The sequence below is a fragment of the Haliotis rufescens genome, unplaced genomic scaffold (genome assembly GCF_023055435.1).
Source record: "Haliotis rufescens isolate VD_foot unplaced genomic scaffold, xgHalRufe1.0.p SCAF_3, whole genome shotgun sequence".
NCBI lineage: Eukaryota > Metazoa > Mollusca > Gastropoda > Lepetellida > Haliotidae > Haliotis > Haliotis rufescens.
The window spans coordinates 39,269,543-39,288,211 of NW_025964001.1; the positions used below are offsets into that span (position 1 = coordinate 39,269,543).

Sequence of the window (18,669 nt, forward strand, 5' to 3'; positions counted from 1 at the left end):
CACCGCGATTCGCTGTGCAGAGTTGGGTCCCTTGGGCATGCCAGAAACCTATGATTGTGGGTTCAAATCCCAGTTCGCTTGATTATGTTTCTAGGTTTGTAAGCACCATACCTGTGCTTGTGGGTTTCACCGAAGTGGTAAATGTCTGAGACCTGCATCACTTTGGGCTTTCTTCCCACATTAAGCAGTGATATAACTGGAATAATGTTAAAAGCGGCGTTAAACCCAACTCACTCACTCACTCACTCATTTGATCCAAGAGACAGTTCACTGCACTGTTGCTTTGTATGTCATCTGTCATGGTGATGATTACAGTGATAATTATTATACTGATGAATTTCTTAAGTCTCATAAGTACTTATATCCAAGGTAGGCAGTGTTACATTTGGGTCTGTAGGACTTCAATAAGTGGCATCAACACAGTGTTACTGCTGAGCTGAGACCATTCCCGGGATCATTCCACATAGTGAACACATCGTTAATTGATGAGAACAGCTTACCGGATGTACAAGTGAGATGTGTAAAAAGTTAATCCGGATTTGGAAGCGTCAATTATTTCAATCGGTCCTTTTGTCCAACAATTTCAGTTCGGAATCCGAAGTAATGGAAGTCTAGTTAAGGCAGATTTTACTGATGATAAATGAACGTAATAAATTTGAAACCATAACTTTAGTCCGATATAGACGCAGTTCGGTTTGAGAGATTTCTTATACTATTGCCGCAGATGTTTAGGACAAACTAATTCACAACTCTACATCTGAACGTTGACGACCAGCTCACACAGAAATGCACCTGAAAAGTTGACTTGTTCAAGTAGTAATTACAAGGGCCCCACCTAAAAATCCTGAAATTCATCAAGTCCTCAAGATACCTTTAACATTGTCAACAAGCATTGCTCATTGGCTGCTCAAGTGTTATGTCAGTAGTAATCAGCAATTACTACTATCAGTTAACTGGACCATGTTTTATGATGTTACTGTAACAACTCATCAGTAGGAGTCCGCACAACAGCTGTTCAGTGAACTGTAGGAAACAGATCAACTGGCACTGGCCTTTGGCTGCCTTTTGATGAATACTGATTGGTCCTGATTGTGACTCAGAGCCTGTGTTTGAAATTCCTTCTTGTTTGCTCTATGGTATACTTCTCTACTTTGTTCAGGACCACGTCTTTGACTAACGATGACTGTTCTGGTCCTCAATTAATGTTGAGTAGTATATTTGAGTCTGGAAAGCCCCAACATTTTGATGTTTTAATGTTAGGGTTGTGACAAGGTCATTTCAGTTTCTATAACTGAAAACGTTGTTTTTGCTGGATTTCTGAACTAATCTCTGTATGTTTATAGTATTTTTTTATTTCTTGTCACAACTGATTGCAAGGTGGGGTTTCTGAACTGACAAAGTATTCTTTTTGGTTACCATGGAAACTGATACTCTAAGATAACTACGTTTGTGGGAATAAGTGCTGAGGGCCATGTATTATTTATTTGTATAACTCTCTTATTTCTCAACAGGAGTTTACTTAAGACTAAATATTACGACTTTTGTTGCTGACATATTTGATGATTCTGAAATTGGCATTTCTAAATATTGACCCTTTTTAGGGACAGATAGATAGCAGTGAAGGAGAAAACAGATAAAGTTTGTTTAATGGATCTGTTCTCATTAGTTGATCAAACATGGATGGTGTTTCTGTGTTCTCAATGTAATGAATGTCAGCATATCGTTTTGCGTTTCAATCAACAGTCATGTTCCCTGTTTCCTCCGACATGTCATATTTCCAATAGCTTTGGGTATTGGCAGGATCAGCATTAGAAGTAACAGTGGCCCAGTGGTCAGTGACTAGTAACATTTTCAAAGAGCTGAATTATGTCACAGGAAACAAATATCAACATCTTAATACAAAGATTTTGTGGACAGACTGACCAATCTAACATAATTTGGTTTATAGGAGGATCAGCAAACAGCACCGGGAGTGCATGTTTTTAAGCCCCCTCTTTATTTAACCCATGGGCTTAAAAACATAAAGTAAAACTGAAATTTTAATTTAAATTGCAAAATTGATTGATCTCCCTTTCAGGATGTTCTTTAACAAGTGTTATAGCATGCTTCTTGGCTAGTTTGCACCAATGTTGCATCTTTTGAGGCTGTTAGAGGTTCCACATTTACAAGATACATTAGCCCCCTAACATTGGTGATACTCTGGATACTCAGTCAGTGTGACATATTATACACATATCACAGACACGCAATAACTGAGATATTGGTCATTTCAATTTTCCGAACTTTTTAATTTTGAAGTTGAAAAAGGAAATCAATTCTTATGTTAAAGTATGGCTCATTCATTCCATTCGTGAGTATTGTTTCATTGAACTTGGGATATTCATTCTTCCTATCATGGTTTTGTCCTTTTTGTTTTTATCCCCCGATTTGAAAAACAGGGATATGACTATCAGCATGTCCATCCATCCATCCGCCTTCTGTTTCCAGAGCAGAACTCCTAAACCATTGAATATTTCTTGTTGAAACTTGTTATACAGATCAGTCTAGTGGTGAACTGGTGCCTTTTGATGATTTCTGATTTTTTTTAATTTATTATGTTTGTTTTGTTTTTCATAAAGACAAGTTGGACTTATACTGGAAATGAGGCTTGTGCTCATTTCAGGAGCAGAACTCCAAAACTGTTTAATATTTCTGGATGAAACTTGTTAAACACATCAGTCCAGTGGTGAACTGGTGCCTTTTGATGATTTGGGATATTATAAAATACTGAACAGCATTATTTTTTCCAAGGCAATGAACCAAAAGGGGGGTATAAGTAGCCAAACTCCATTTCTGAATTGCACCAGACCAGGGGGATATGTCATAATCCTGATGACTCTTGTTAAGCCATGGGCTTAAATTTGGATGAAAAGTTACTTAATTAAAATAGGCAAAATCTGTAATAAAGCCCATTCAGTCATGGTAAGTATGTAATCAGACATGAATGAACACTCCCACCATCAACCACAGGTGTGTCTGCTGCAAGTACTGTAACACTTGGCAGATGTGACCAAAGTATTGACAGATACTGATATTGATAGGCATTGACAGTAGTATATGAATTAGTTGCCAAAGTTCACAGGCCAAGACAGGCTTGTTTAGCAAAAAAGTTGCAAGCCCTCATTATGTTTCACTTGCTCTACTAGCTGACATATTTTGTGTTAACGTAAATGTATTTTGTGTGTTCATCGAAGCTGATTGGTACTATACGTTTTTCTGACGTTTGTTGTGGTTCTTAGGCTTTCACACACATTGCTAGTAACACATGTACGTGTGTATTAGTCATATAGTCTGTGAACAGCAAAACCCCAGTTGTCTACCGGTACTTTAACTTTAAGTGGGTGTCAGATATACTACGAAAAGAAAACAACCCATGACGAACCTGGGTAGAATAGGTCTTCAGCAACCCATGCTTGCTGTAAAATGCGACTATGCTTGTTGTAAGAGGCGACTTAAGGGATCAGGTGGTCAGGTTCGGTGACTTGGTTGATGCATGTCATCGTATCCCAATTGTGTGGATCGATGCTCATGTTATCAATCACTGGATTGTCTTGCCCAGACTCGATAATTTACAGACTGCCGTCATATAGCTGGAATATTGCTGAGTGCTGCGTTAAACAACAAACAAACAACAAAATGACAACAGACTTTGACATTAAATGATGCCTTAACTGACTAGATGATTCATAGAAATAAATGCCTATTGACTAGAATTTTCAACTCGACAGTCGGGGCAGCTTTATGAAAATGTAACTTGCCCAATTTAAAAGTTACTGGCGGTTGCTAGTGGGCAGGCAGCTAATCTGAACCTGATTAACCGTACAACCCCTCCAGTCACTCCACTCACTGATGTAATGCAGCGTTAGAAACTAACAGTTTCAGTCCACTGGTCCTTATAATGATAACATATAGCAAAACCCCTAAAAATGGCAAATTTCTACTAGTCCTCATGATACCTTAACTATCAAGGACTATAGGACTAGTGCCAGTTTCTAATGCTTATTTTGTGTGTATATTTAAATAAAATAATTATACGCTGATGTAATATCTCAATGTCAAAAGATAGTATATGGGGGAATACTGGAGGAAGACTGGACTTGTTAAGTATGTCAAAGGACCTGCATATATAACAACTGGAGGAAACAGACAATGTCCATGGGCATTGTATCACAGCTTATGTGGATTGGTTTTATTTTATTTATTTGTTTTTATTTATTGCATTTCTTATAGTTTTTTATAAATTTGAAAAACAATGACTACCATGTTACAGAAAAAGTGAATGACATGATGACCAAAATTTATGAGATCTGTCTGAACTCCTACTCTTAAAAGTGCTGTACATTTGGAGATGAAATAATACTGCTAAAGTTCATTCTTGAACATCTGGAACGATGGAATATGCTTTGTATCTTGACATGGGATTGGATTTATGGCTGTTTTCATTGTCCCACTAGTAGAAAGACACTGGTTCATGATATTTTGATGTCTTTGTTTTGCAGAGTTCCAAGAGAATACTACGCTCAAACGAGATCATTGTGCCGCCAGGGGGATTACTTGACACGGAACTTGATCTTTCATTTTCATTGCAGGTAAGTTCTTCAGTGCAAAGTTGTGCTCTAGTGGCTTGTTTATTTAAGGTATGGCACTGTGTGCAGAGTTAAGTCCCTTACCGGTACTTTTGCCCAGGGACTGCCTAAAGTTGGCTTGTTGATAGAATGTCTGCCCTGAGAATGGAAGGTTAGTGGTTCGATCCATGGGCGTGTCAAAAGATGGTACTTGTTGTTACTGTGACTGGCGCTCGGCATTAAGAGGATAGAACAAGGACCATTTCTTAGTGGGGTATCCATGTTGTGAAGTTCAGGTGACCACAGTGAACACCACATTATGAATCCATATCTCTCCATCCCTACTACTTGTACACATGACTTCCTTAACAGGGGATGGTGGTAGCCCATGCAGTTAATGTGGCTCTGTTCCTCATATACATACTGGGGCAGTCAGGTAGCCCAGTGGTTAAAGTGTTCACTCATCACGCCGATGACCCGGGTTCGATTCCCGACATGGGTACAAGCCCATTTCTGGTGTCCCCCGCGGTGATATTGCAATTAACTCTTTCAACACCAGTCAACCAGAAGTGTTTACTGCTGGGACACCGAGTTCCCAGAGACTCTTGTGTGATAGATGAAGCCAACATTTATCAAAGAAAATACCTGCTTGTAAAATATATTTGCTACTACATGTTATACACCATTTGAAAGGTCTGATCCTATGGTTTATAAATATGAAAGTTATATTTTTCAAATTATTTAAAATAATGCATTTACAATTTAATTAAATTCGTTGTAAATAAAAAATGTACGCTAACACGTTGTTTACATCCAGATTAAGGACCAAGGAAGCGAAAACTTGACGATTTTCGGCAAATATATGATTTCATAATATCCACGTACCTATTTCTGTTTTATTTTCATTGTTTACGTAATTGGAAAAGCATTTTAAAAAGAATTATAAATAGTTTCTGTCATCACCCATTTCCCGATAACAGCGACTGTCCGCTCAGTAAAATGAAGAAATACCCCCGTTTTCGAGGTTTCGTATGAATAACACGTTCGTCGAAGAATGGCATATGACACATCGCTGGAAAGCTTATTCCTTCATCTACACGCTCGTAACATCGACTGGTTTTTTTCGTAGTTATAACAAGCGATTTCATTGGATTAAAATTGGTTTCTAATGACGCTTTCTTGCTGAAATCTGCTACAAGTTTCGTGATTGGTCAATTTTGAGCACGTGACCTAAGGCAGCCAATCAAACTACAGCTATGATACCAAGCTCGTGTTCGATAAATTACAGAAGTTTGCGAAAGAATTTTGTTAAATCGTGTTATTCTGAACGTTTTGAGCAGGAAATCACGATATATATTAAAAATATTGAACTTCGTGAATGTATCGTGCTAGGTTACGAGCTGTGACAAAGATTTTTCATGCATATATTTTTGCATTAAACATCGTGTCCGAGCCGAGAATTCAAGGCGACGAAAGCCGAGATGTCATTTGACTTACATTACACGCGATCGCACGAAAAGATGGAAATAATAACTTAGATGTAAGTTTGAATACTTTTAGATATATTTTTGTTGATTTTATTCATTACTTTGTATAATATATTTAAAGATTTGTTTAAAACGTCTTTATTTTCCTCTTTGACGTGTTCGATGTGGACCCGTTGTCGAAATGTGTGTCCGAGAATTTTATTTTCAATAACATCGCGAGAAATAGTGAATAATTTTTTAATTTAACGATAAAAAATGTTAAATTGAAATGGAATATGTATTTCAGACATTGTGAAATGTGATAGATTTAATAAATGAATGACATTACAGGTAGGTCCAAAAAATATATACTATTTTGACGTGACTACGGCTTGGCCGGATAACCGGCCTGCGGTGTCTGGGGACTCCATGCTTCTTGGCCGGATAACCGGCCTACGGTGTTGAAAGAGTTAATGACAGTAATTCTAATGTGGAGGATGAGTACCATTTTGTATTGATTTGTTTAAAATACAATATGGTGCAAGAAAAATGTGTACCAAACAAATTTGTTACTCATCCAACACTATTTAAATTCAATTCAGTAATGTTCTGATCTAAAGGAAAGGTAATTAAGAACCTTGCTATGTTCATTTATCCTGGGGGGCACGGGTAGCCCAGTCGTCTAAGGCACCGCAATTTGCTGTGCAGAGTTGCATCCCTTGGGCACACCAGAAACCTATGATTGTGGGTTCGAATCCAAGTTCGCCCCGATTATAATTCTAGGTTTGTCAGCACTATACCTGTGCTCATTGTATCACCGAAGTTGTAAATGTCTGAGACCTGCATCACTTCAGGCTTTCCTCCCACATTAAGGTGACACGCTGTGATATAACTAGAATAATGTTAAAAGTGGCATTAAAACCCAACTCACTCACTCATTTATCCTGCCAATAATCCTAGGATGTAAGCACAGATAATCTGTATTTCTCAAATTTGTTTTGTTCACAATATTTTTACTGTCCACTGTTAAACCAATTGTATGGTGTGAATCTGGACCGATGGCCTACATTCTGCTGGTAGTAAAAGTGAGCCATTAATGTATATTCCAGTATATTGATGTGAAGATGACATCAAATTATCTCCAAGGGAAATACTTGGCTGAAAGATGTACATCATGCAGATACATCAAAGTCACATCGTGTTTAGAGAACGTGGACCACCTGATTCAGTTTCTTTGATAGTAGGCTTCCTGAGCAGGAAGTTGGGAGATATATGGGTGAAAGCAGGGAGATTGATCACAGCAGATTGGTCAGTCTAACTTGGTCATCCGAGCTTTGCTAACTTGTTAATAAGAGTTGAAAGAAGACAAGATGGAAATCAGGTGTCCATAATGAATAGTTAATGATGTTTTTTGTGATAGTTATTTTGTGTACTGTCTCTCGTTTTGAATGGAGGTAGTGTAGATGTAGTTTGATGAAGTCAAGGGGTCCTTTTGATAACCAGCCTGTTAGGGTTTCAAGGGTAGAGTCAGTGTGCGAAATAGCTGCTTGCCCACTAGCCCATGGCAAGCAATATTTCTGGCAGGCTATAATTTTCTGAAATGTCTCTTGTTTGACTGGCTACTGATATCTTAAAAGTGTCTCAACAACTTCCATTTATTTCTTTTTGGTGGCGGTGGTGTGTTTGTGTGGGTGGGGGGGCCTGATATCTTTATAAAATAAAATGAGTGGTGAAGAGAAACAGGATAGAATATAGCAATATGAAGGGAAAAAACTGTCAGCAACGAAAATGGTCAATGCAGTTTCATTGCTAGTGAAATTTGAAACTGGCTGGTACCTTGAAAGGCCAGCAATATTTTAAAACTATTTCACACACTGGGTAGAATAGATCCTGGGTATTCGTTTGTTGACCTGAAAGCTGAGGATTGGGCAGTTGCAATGTTTGACCTATATGTATGATATTGTGTGTCATCGAGCCCTGATGGTGGATGGTTGCAATGTATGACCTGTATGTATGATATTTTGTGTCATTGAGCCCTGATGGTGGATGGTTGCAATGTATGGTTGCTCATGCAATCTACCATTGGTCTGCTGATCCTAACCTGATTATTTTCCGGCAGATGAATTTCCTTGCTGACTGCAATGTAAAACATGTTCATGCTTTTGTCATTTGCCACTGATGTAAAATTTTATCAGGATGAGGGATGATATGGCACTCAGAAAAGAATGTGCCCATCCGCGGATTAACATAAGGGATATCAAAAGCCAATATTACCCTGTGTTCGAAAGTAAGCATGATATCATTCAACATATAAAGGATCCTTAGAGGCAAATACCATAGGAGAAGACACGCTTTTTAACACTAATTACTAATAAAAAGCTATTTGACTAGTAGCTAAAGTTGCACATTGCACCACAGTATGCAATATTTCTTTTTTCCGTTTTATCTGTAATAATGGCTGTATCAACCAGAGTGCCTTGGTCATACCTGAGAGTGAAAACACCACTGCACAATGTCTCTCTTCCATTTCATGTCACATTGTCAGTTATGTTTGTTCAGGCTTTGCAAGTGTTGTCAGGGAAATCCCAGTAAATAATCAGTTGGTTACCAAGCACGAGCTGTGTTTTTGATTGAGGTGGTGACAGGTTTCTTTATGGATACTGTATTTTACCAAGTTTTGTATTTGTGTTTGACAAACTCTTTAATACCGAAAATTGCCCAATTTTCAAGTCAGCCTCCTGTTGTCTAGTCTGTAATTAGTGAAGTGTCATAATGACGGTTGGACTTGTTATTGGTAGTTTCTCCCAATATGTAGTAATATTACACAGACATGATCAATTAAAGGAGGTTATCATCTTGTCCATGACATCCTGTAAAGATCTGGGTTGGAATTGGTCATCAGCAATCCATGCTTGTCATAAGAGACGACTAATGGGATTGCTAGTTAGGCTCGCTAACTTGGTTGATGCATGTCATTGTATCCCAATTGCATAGAGCAATGCTCATGATGTCAATCACTGGATTCTATGGTCAAGACCCCTGTCCTACATATGGAATATTGCTGAGTGCGGCAATAAAAACAAACAAAAACTTGTCTGTGACTAACGGAAGGACAATTTTCTCACAGTTGTCTCACAAAATACAAATAAATATGAACCACCACTCTAAAATAGTCACATACTAGGTCTAGTGTCTAGTGTCTATGCCTGCTTCCTGGATGTTCTCCAGGGTTTGCTGTTGAAAGTAAGGAGCTTGACAGTTTTATGACAGGTTCATACCACAGTAACAAAACAGTACAAGGTTAAGCTGCTAAAAGTCTGACACAGATACATTTATTCCTACTAATGTATTTTTATTTGAATGAGACAGTCCCTAGGTCAGCCATCACTCATGCAAACCATATTGTCCTCTGTCCAACATGAATGACAAGTAGTCTCCAATGCTGTGATACGTAGTCCCTCGTGCCACCTCTTCTTGCTGCCTACACACGGCCAACAGTTCTGCCCATTGATGGGTTTCCCAACTCTAGTATTGATGCTATTCCATCATTATTGTGTACTTAAACTTTGTGCCTTCGTGTTGAATATTGATTATGGGCATTTCATGTATCCATGTTGTATTCATAAGCCGTAACTTGAGTGAGTGTTGGATGTTGGCATTAGGAATTCATCAGGTTTCCCTACAATTAACTTATGATTTTTGCTATTAGTCAACCCTGGGTTGTTTGTCTGCCTCCTGCCCCCAGTGCACTGCTTGTTAGTTCATATAGGTCTGATCGAGTTTGAGAAACAGAAGTAAAGAAGTAACACAGAAGGAACTGAAATGTATAGGAACAAATAAACTGGATATTACATCACAGACTTTGGATGCTTCACAGACTTGTTCAGTGGAGGTCACGATTCTCCATGTAGACTAATGCTTAGTTTTAATATGATAGTTTAATATTTAATTTTGATGAAAACAAACAACTCTATTTAAATTGAAAAGGAGCCCCAGTGAGATTCAGAACCTGAACCTGAGCTGATGGAAAGTTTAGACTTGCTTCATTTAGGGTTGTAGCAGCACAGAAAGGGCTGGGTGGAAGGGCGCATATTATTAGTTCTTTAGACCTGTGGAGATCCGGGTTAGAATAGGTCTTCAGCAACCCATGCTTGTCGTAAGAGATGATTATGCTTGTCGTAAGAAGTGACTAACGGCATCAGGTGGTCAGGCTCACTGACTAAGTTGATGTATGTCATCATATCCCAATCAATGCTCATGATGTCAGTCTCTGGATTGTCTGGTCCAGACTCGATTATTTACAGACTGCTGTCATATAACTGTCATAGAGCTGGAATTTTGCTTACGTGGCGTTAAACAACACGCAACCAAACAAAAATTAGTTCTTTATTTAAAGAACTGGTAATATGCGGTCAGATTAAACAGAATCTTCATGAAGGTCAGTCTTGAAGTAGATCGTTATTGAAAAACCTGGCCTAATAACTATTTCAGTCTGTGCCAAACAACACTATACGTCTAATGGTTAAAAAACTCATACTTGATGTCATTTCAAGTAGATTTTTGTATTAAATTGGACATTATTCAGTATGATCATGCCTGCAACAGTATTGACAGCACTTTACACAAGCCATTCACTCAGTCATCTGCACAAAACTCCATTTCCATTTCCCAAACTCCATTGACCATTTCTGTTGCTTGTTCTCTGGTCAGACACATGTTAGATTCCCAAGCAGGATAGATCCCATGCTCATCAGACTCAAGTGGAGCTGTCATTGAAAATTGAATTCCATTATATCATTGTGGGTCTCCTTTTTCACATCAACTTTTGTTTTAGTTACTTATTCACTCTTTGATCAACAGTGATGTTTATGAACAATCTTCTTTGACTTTGTTAAACAGGGATGATAATGATTACAATGATAACATTTTGTACACTTTTATTGTGGAAAATGCATTATGTATTAGACACTTAGACCATCTTTACAAGTGTTGAAAGATTTAGGCAAGAAGTTGAATGAATCGATTAATTGTCAGACTGATTTTAAGATCTTGACATTATTCTCTAATGACTACTAGGTTTGCTATATTTCTCTGCTTCTTTGTCTAACTATGATGACATGATCTGTATTTTGTTTTATTCCAGTATCCACATTTCCTGAAAAGAGATTGCAATAAACTACAAGTCATGTTGCAGAGGAGAAAGAAATATAAAAACCGGACAATCCTGGGATTTAAAACATTAGCCATTGGTCAAGTCAATATGTCACATGTAAGTATAACATGAGTTATTAGCAATGAAAGAGGTGTGTAGAATTAGCATTAGCAATCAGTGAAGTCAATCTGTCACATGTGTGGTATGGACGCATTAGCAATCAGTGAGGTCAGTATGTCTTACGGACACATTAGCAATCAGTGAGGTCAGTATCAGTGAGGTCAGTATGTCTTACGGACACATTAGCAATCATTGAGGTCAGTATCAGTGAGGTCAGTATGTCTTACGGACACATTAGCAATCAGTGAGGTCAGTATGTCTTACAGACACATTAGCAATCAGTGAGGTCAGTATGTCTTACAGACACATTAGCAATCAGTGAGGTCAGTATGTCTTACAAACACATTAGCAATCAGTGAGGTCAGGATGTTACGTGTGTATTGACACAGTAGGGAATAACTGCTGTATATCCAGTCTTGATATATGTTACATTTGTAGAACTAAATGTTACATATGACTTACCTGCAGTTAATAGAGAACAAAGAATATTACTGCTATATTTTCTTACACAGTAGTTCAATAAGCTGACAAGTGGATGTTTTGAATGGCCACCATGTTTAGGGAGACATATTGATATCTTGTGGACATACTGCAGATCAATTTAGGATTAATTAAATTCTGATTAAATGGCGCCCTTTGACTGATTTGCCATCAGTCCTGCTGAAATGTTGCACTGTCTCCTTCAAACGCTGCCTGATTGCCTTTACCAATTCACAGATCCATCACTCTAGAAATTACTCTTGGACTTCCCACATGTCCTGGTAATGTGTGAAAGGGACTGTCCACTCTCTCCTGTACCTACAGACTTGCTTGAAGGGTGACAATTTGCTGAAGTTTCACCTGTTGATCACATTGAATCTCAGTTTTTCAAATTACGCTTGATAGTTAAGTGGCCTTTGTTATAACCTTATTGTTGAATTTTAGAGATTGATGAGGACCCGAAATGCATGTATTAGTAAAACGATTTTATTCAGAACATCAGTAAATTGTCACTTTACAGTCTGTATCAAAGCCTTGTCATTTACCAACATTTCCTGGTTTTTTTTCTGTTAATATTTGGCCTGTTATTTGATGAGTTCGCAAGAAATTTATTTGGACAAGAGGTTAAGTCAGACGTGGTCAGAGTAACATTAAGCATTGCTTCATATTCTTGTTCTAGCGTATAGTTGGTGTGCATATTGTATCTACTACGTGAAGAGTTGTGCCTAGATATTGACAATATTTTTTAAATTCATTGTTTGGATCTATTTTAGAAAAGAGATTAGGAAGTGATGATGAGAATTAACCTCAGCTCCCTTTATATTTCATAAAAATAATTTCTAGTCGGAAATGTTCAGGCATTAAATGGACCACTGTTATTGAATGTAGCTGATTGAACTAAAATGAATCATTACCAGGGCTGTTACGATTCATCTACATATTCGGTGAATCAAACCGTAACCATTCATGAATTGAATTCGTTATTCGTGGCCACTAGAATCAAATATTTATAAATATGCAATCGTGTGTATTTACATACCCTGTACCTAAAAATAGATCTTTTCAATTACAACACTCTTATAATATTTAATTTGACAGTAATGTGGTCAATGGTCATTGTCGCATTGAGCAGATACTAGTACCTGGATAAGTGCAGTATAAAAATATAATATATTAATAATTAACAAACCATGTCAAGCAATTTATGTTGTTATTGTTTCACTGAATATAATAATAATACATCAACTGCTGACTTGTTTTTGCATTTGTGAACTAATATTCATATTCGTTACCCTATATTCGTGATATGAATCTTATTTGCCTCACAATGTATTCATTGCAGCCCTAATCATTACAGTAATTAAGTCTGGAAATCTTGCTTTGAGTTTGAATATTAGAATTCTCGTTTTATTCTCATTTTTTGAATGGTAATACAATCCAACAATACAAGTTATTCAATTGATGATGGTTAATCATCACTTCTTTCAACACAGCTTATGATAGTAAGTTATGATACCCGTGCCCCCAGAACATGTTCGAAGTTGGTTAAAGGATACCATTTGAAGTGAATTTACTGAAAAATAATAGAAAATAATAAAACTCAGGGCCCTAGTCTGCAGCAAATGTCAGTAAAAATTCCCAAATCAGAAATGAAAAATGTCCCAATTTATCTGTATGTACACGTATATTATCAATGATTAATTTAATGGCTATGTAAAGATAACCTGTGATTCACTGGTAACAGGTCCAATAAATAGGAAGAGGTGTTAATGCTCAGTTTTATGTTATTGCATGGAATACAATCTCAAAATACAATGTTAAAATACCTCTGAATTTAAGAAAATAAACACTTAAGAAAAATCAAAATTTGTACGAAATAATGATTTTTTCCCCTTTTTGAGCGCAGCACTGTCAGTTTATTATCCTGGATTATCCTGCCCTGTAGGGCATTGTTGGTTTGGGGGGACAGTCAGTTGTCTTTGAAATTATGGATGGCCTTCCATTTATCGGCAATCTTCTTTTGGTAGACAGTGTGTATTATTATGTTAGCATCAGGATCTTACCATGACTTTTGAGGATGATTTTTGTTGACAGGTTCATCTATTTGTTTGGGTTGATGCATATCATGATGGATTGTGTATGACATTTGGGTTTGTGTATCGGTACACCTGTCAGATGTGGTACTTGTGCTCCTTGTTTAATATCTTCCCAGAAAACCGAACAAATCCACTGGGACATCCCCCATAACATCCTAAACACGCATAAATATTTTGATAAGACATATACATTTGTCTGAAGCAGTGGACTTGTATGTGTTTCATTCACTGCTTAAAAGAACTTGTTTTATGAAAAGAGAGCCTTTGTTGGATATTTATCTGTTCGTATGTTAAGTAAAAAACATCGTCTCTTGGGCAGTGTTTGTAGTATTAGGGGTTTGATGTATGCAGACACATGAAAACACTGTTGGATATCTAAAGCTGTAAGCAAGGAATGCTTGGCATTGATCTCGTTCCCTTGCTGAAACAAGCTGGGGAATTCATAGTAGTGTGAACAGTATGACTAGAACACTGTGGCCTTCCCACTTGTAATCCTACAGAGCTAGACAGGTGTCTGAATGGAATCCCAACTGTGAGGTACTCGCGAAAGATGGAGTGAAAACACACAAACACACTACTTAGGTGACCAACCCCTTTCAACAAGGCTTCACAGCTATGTCGCTGCTATCGATCGGCACAGTTGTAGTCTGTTTGAAAGGTCAGGCACATTAAAGCAACAGGTTGTCCTAATCAAGCTGTACTCCACATCACAAGTCCATTGTCGGTCTGCCAAAGTCTTTCGGAATATGATATTACAACTTCCCATTCACCTGTTGTTGTTTGGCGATGTGGTAAGGCTAGTGGAAAGGTTAAGTGAGGTGGTGTATTGCGTGGAGAGCTCTTTACAAGCCATTAAACCATGGACACGGATACAAGAGTGTATGTAAATTTAATTGGGATGTTTGATCTAGTGGAAGCTGTTGTCAAGTAGTAATTGACTATCTTTCAGTGTCACTGTGTTGATGTTTTAAAACAACATTCCTGGAAAAGAGCTAAGCAATATATTGATTGATGTTAATCATGAACCCTGAAGGCATTCTGCAGTAGTTGCCATTCGAGTTGTTAGAACCAGTGAAAATGAATATTGGTTGGCCATTCTGTGTGACCTTGGCCCCCTTCCATAAGCGACCAGATCTGTGACATGATAGTAACTCCAATACTTTAACATTGACTTACCACAGTCATTACTAGGGCTGGGAAGATACACTAACTGTGCGATCCAATATTAATCACGATACCTTGTTCATGATCCTATACGTATCATGATACTTGCAAATGCTTAAGCCATCTTCTTCATAGACAGGATAGTCAAATACCTGGCACACTGACGATTTACATTTGGCAGTGTCAAATATGGCACAATGGCTGAAAATATTTACTTTTTCACTACTAATTAGTGTTTGGTATAACCGCCATTAAAGTGAACATTTAAGGTATGAATCGGTATTTTTTACTTAGTGTGGAACTGTGATCGATACTTGTATTGGGAAGTAAAATATTGCGATTCATTGGTGTATCATCCCACCACTAGTCATTACACCATATGTATCAGCTATCTATAACCTTTACTGTGTTCAAAATCGAGCATGGAAGTCTGGAGGTCCTTGCCATACCCTTGATTTAGTCGGTCCCCAGATTCAAATACCATAGAAGACTTCAAGTAACCCAAACCCCCCTTAAATTCAAACACTGCTTAATTTTAACTTACACAATCACAGGTTTATGTACATTTTGTCATTTTGGTCATTAAAATTCACTGACTGCATCTTTGAATCAGATTTTTCAATGATAGAATCTCCCAGACATGGCTGTGAATATGATAACAGGTCATTATTTTTTGTTCCAAGTTGTTTTTGCCATCACCAACATTCTGACAAGATGATTTGCAGGGCAATAGAAAAAATACTTCTGTGCTCCTTGATAAATCTGAATCCTCATTAACTGTTTATTACCATATTGTCTTAAAACTGGTTTCAAGTGATTACTCCTGACATCAGGTGGCGCCAAATAGGACAGCATGGGGGAATAAAGGAGACGAGAAAAACTGTTCCTATTACGAGTATGGTAAAGACGAGATACACTGAGTTCTTGATGGTTAAACTCAACAAAGTCACACCATTTCTTCTCCTCTTCCCCCGTCATTCCATGTGGTGTTTATTTGTGAATCGTCCTGCGTTTTGTTTACTTGCTCTTTGGGTATTATGCAACAATTAGGTACTTCTGTGCTTAATAAAAAGTGGCAGGAAATTCCAGGCATACTTACAAAATACCACCTTTGTTGTGTTTTTCCTGGCAAGTGTCAGCTGCAAGGAGATCTCAAATGCTGTGTCTATCTGAATTATCTGAAAATTGCATGAAAGATTCTGAAGGGGATTTTTGTATGCTTGCATATGTACAGCATCGATGCAATGGAATTTCTTGTATCCATAGTTACCATGAGGTCCAACAATCACCATGTAATTTACTGCTTTGAGCTATTTCAGTTGGCAGCTCTGACATTATCTATGGAAAATCCTTTTTTAGGGCAAAATGTAGTATGCCTTATTCTTTTGAGCTTATTACCATGATTGTATATATGTCTGGGTAAGCATGACAGTAATGATGGTAATGTTCTTTATGTCTCCTGGATGGAAGAACAGATTTCAGCAGCTGCAGTAGCATACAAATATGACACAACTTTATTGTTGAACAGACAGCCAAAATATTTACTTCATGTGAGAATGGGGTAATTTGTTTTTAATTATTTTGTATGATATGTTTTTGAAAATAATATTGTGGCTTCTTGAAGTGTACATAATATATGACAAAGTAATCTTTTACAGATCTAAACAAATAGTTTATCATGACATTTAACCATCCTTGTATAAGGTGATGTGGAGGATTGTTGTGCAAGCCGGTGCTTTGACATTTCTTAATAATGATTATTTATGTGCAGTAAACTTTGCTTATAACGAACTCAAAGGGACCACTAATTTTAGTTCGTTATAACCGTAGTTTGTTTTTAGCATATATACAGTAAATAGACGGGATCAAAACTCATTTCGTTACATCTGTCAGTTCGTTATAAGCGTGTTCGTTATAAACGTTGTCAGAAGTAGCCTAAAACCTTATTACAGTATTTCTTCCCCTGTGTTTTGAACCACAGACAACTGATGTGTGGTATTATTAGTGATGATAGACTGACTCACATGATGACTGCACTGCAGCTTATCAACTTACAACCTAGTTTTGCCTTAGGAACATATGCATAACATTTCTTAAAAGTAATATGCTTTATTCATGAAAATAAGCAATGTCTATTGTATTTCCACCTCAGAGAAGGTTAACAATTCATGGCTAAAATTTCAATCTGTATTCATTTGTTTGTTTGTTGTTAACGCACTCAGCAATATTCCTGCTATATGACAACAGTCTTAATCGAGTCTGGGCCAGACAATCTAGATGTGCATCGATCCACGCAATTGGGATACGATGACATGCATCAATCAAGTCAGCAAGCCTGACCACCTGATCCCGTTAGTCGCCTCTTGGGACAAGCATAGTCTCCCCAGTAAAGTATTGAGATTGACATGTTATGTTTCTAGTCCCCACCGACATCATTTCAAGCCCCAGAGTCTGGCTGTTTTAGTTTCCAGAATTTGAATAAAGGGCGGGTAACTCTAACCTACTTTCTCCAAGATGAACAATCAAAGTGCAGATGATGCACAATGCCTCACGTGTTGTGTGTGTAGGGGTAATATTATGGCTGATGGGGTTGTCGGGACACCTTTGTCACTATGTACCCGGGTACTTTTGAGTATACTAAAGAGTAGCCACAGAGTCTCATGTTAATGAGACTGTTCTTAAATGTACCGAACAATAACCTGTCGTGAGACTTTCAGGATCTTACCAGCTTTACATAAGTAAAAGACTTGTTTATATACAGATTGACCATAATCCATAGTTTTCATTAATCTGAAAGAAAACGATCTACATATAGGAAAACACAATTTGAGTACTTCAGCTTTCCTATCACCAATATTCAAAGAGACAATCAAATCTAAATTCAACATCCTCTTCAAGGAATCTCTTCAAGATGTAAATGCAACAAGAGGCACAGGAAACAAACTTAGTACATATAGGATAGTTAAATATGAAATAAAATTAGAACCCTATCTCAGTCACTGTAAAGTAAAAAAATATCGAGTGCACTTTTCTAAACTAAGATTAAGTAACCATAAATTAAATATTGAACTTGGAAGACATACAAAGCCACCAACCCCACTACATCAGAGGCTATGCTCTACATGTTCAACCATTGATGACGAAAAACACTACCGGTACTTACTTCACTGTATTAAACACACTCAAGAAAGAAATATACTCTTTGAAAAATTATCCAGACAAAATGTAAATGTAAATGTCCACAGTCATGAGTGAGTGAGTGAGTATGGTTTTACGCCGCTTTTAGCAATATTCCAGCAATCTCACGGCGGGGGACACCAGAAATGGGCTTCACACATTGTACCCATGTCGGGAATCGAACCCGGGTCTTCGGCGTGACGAGCGAACGCTTTAACCACTAGGCTACCCAACCACCCCTCAAAGTCATGAAGACAAATTATTTCACTACATCCTGTCAAATAATGAAGCAGTCAATATCAACTGTATTTGTTTCCATATCTATAATTTCAAACAATAAATACCCCTTCATAATCAACCGTTGACATTTTATATATAAAAATATCATCAAATATGTAATATTGATTGTT

At 37.5% G+C, this 18,669-nt stretch overlaps 1 protein-coding gene across 3 annotated transcripts in view; it reads left to right on the forward strand.

Moving 5' to 3' along the window:
- Positions 1–18,669, forward strand: part of LOC124118309 (phosphofurin acidic cluster sorting protein 2-like) — a 141,730-nt gene that overhangs the window by 41,940 nt on the left and 81,121 nt on the right. For all 3 annotated transcript variants that reach the window (XM_046480428.2, XM_046480433.2, XM_046480434.2), the window contains exons 3-4: positions 4,539–4,628; positions 11,214–11,339. In XM_046480428.2, coding sequence (XP_046336384.2) covers positions 4,539–4,628; positions 11,214–11,339 — 216 coding nt within the window. The remainder of the gene's footprint in view (positions 1–4,538; positions 4,629–11,213; positions 11,340–18,669) is intronic.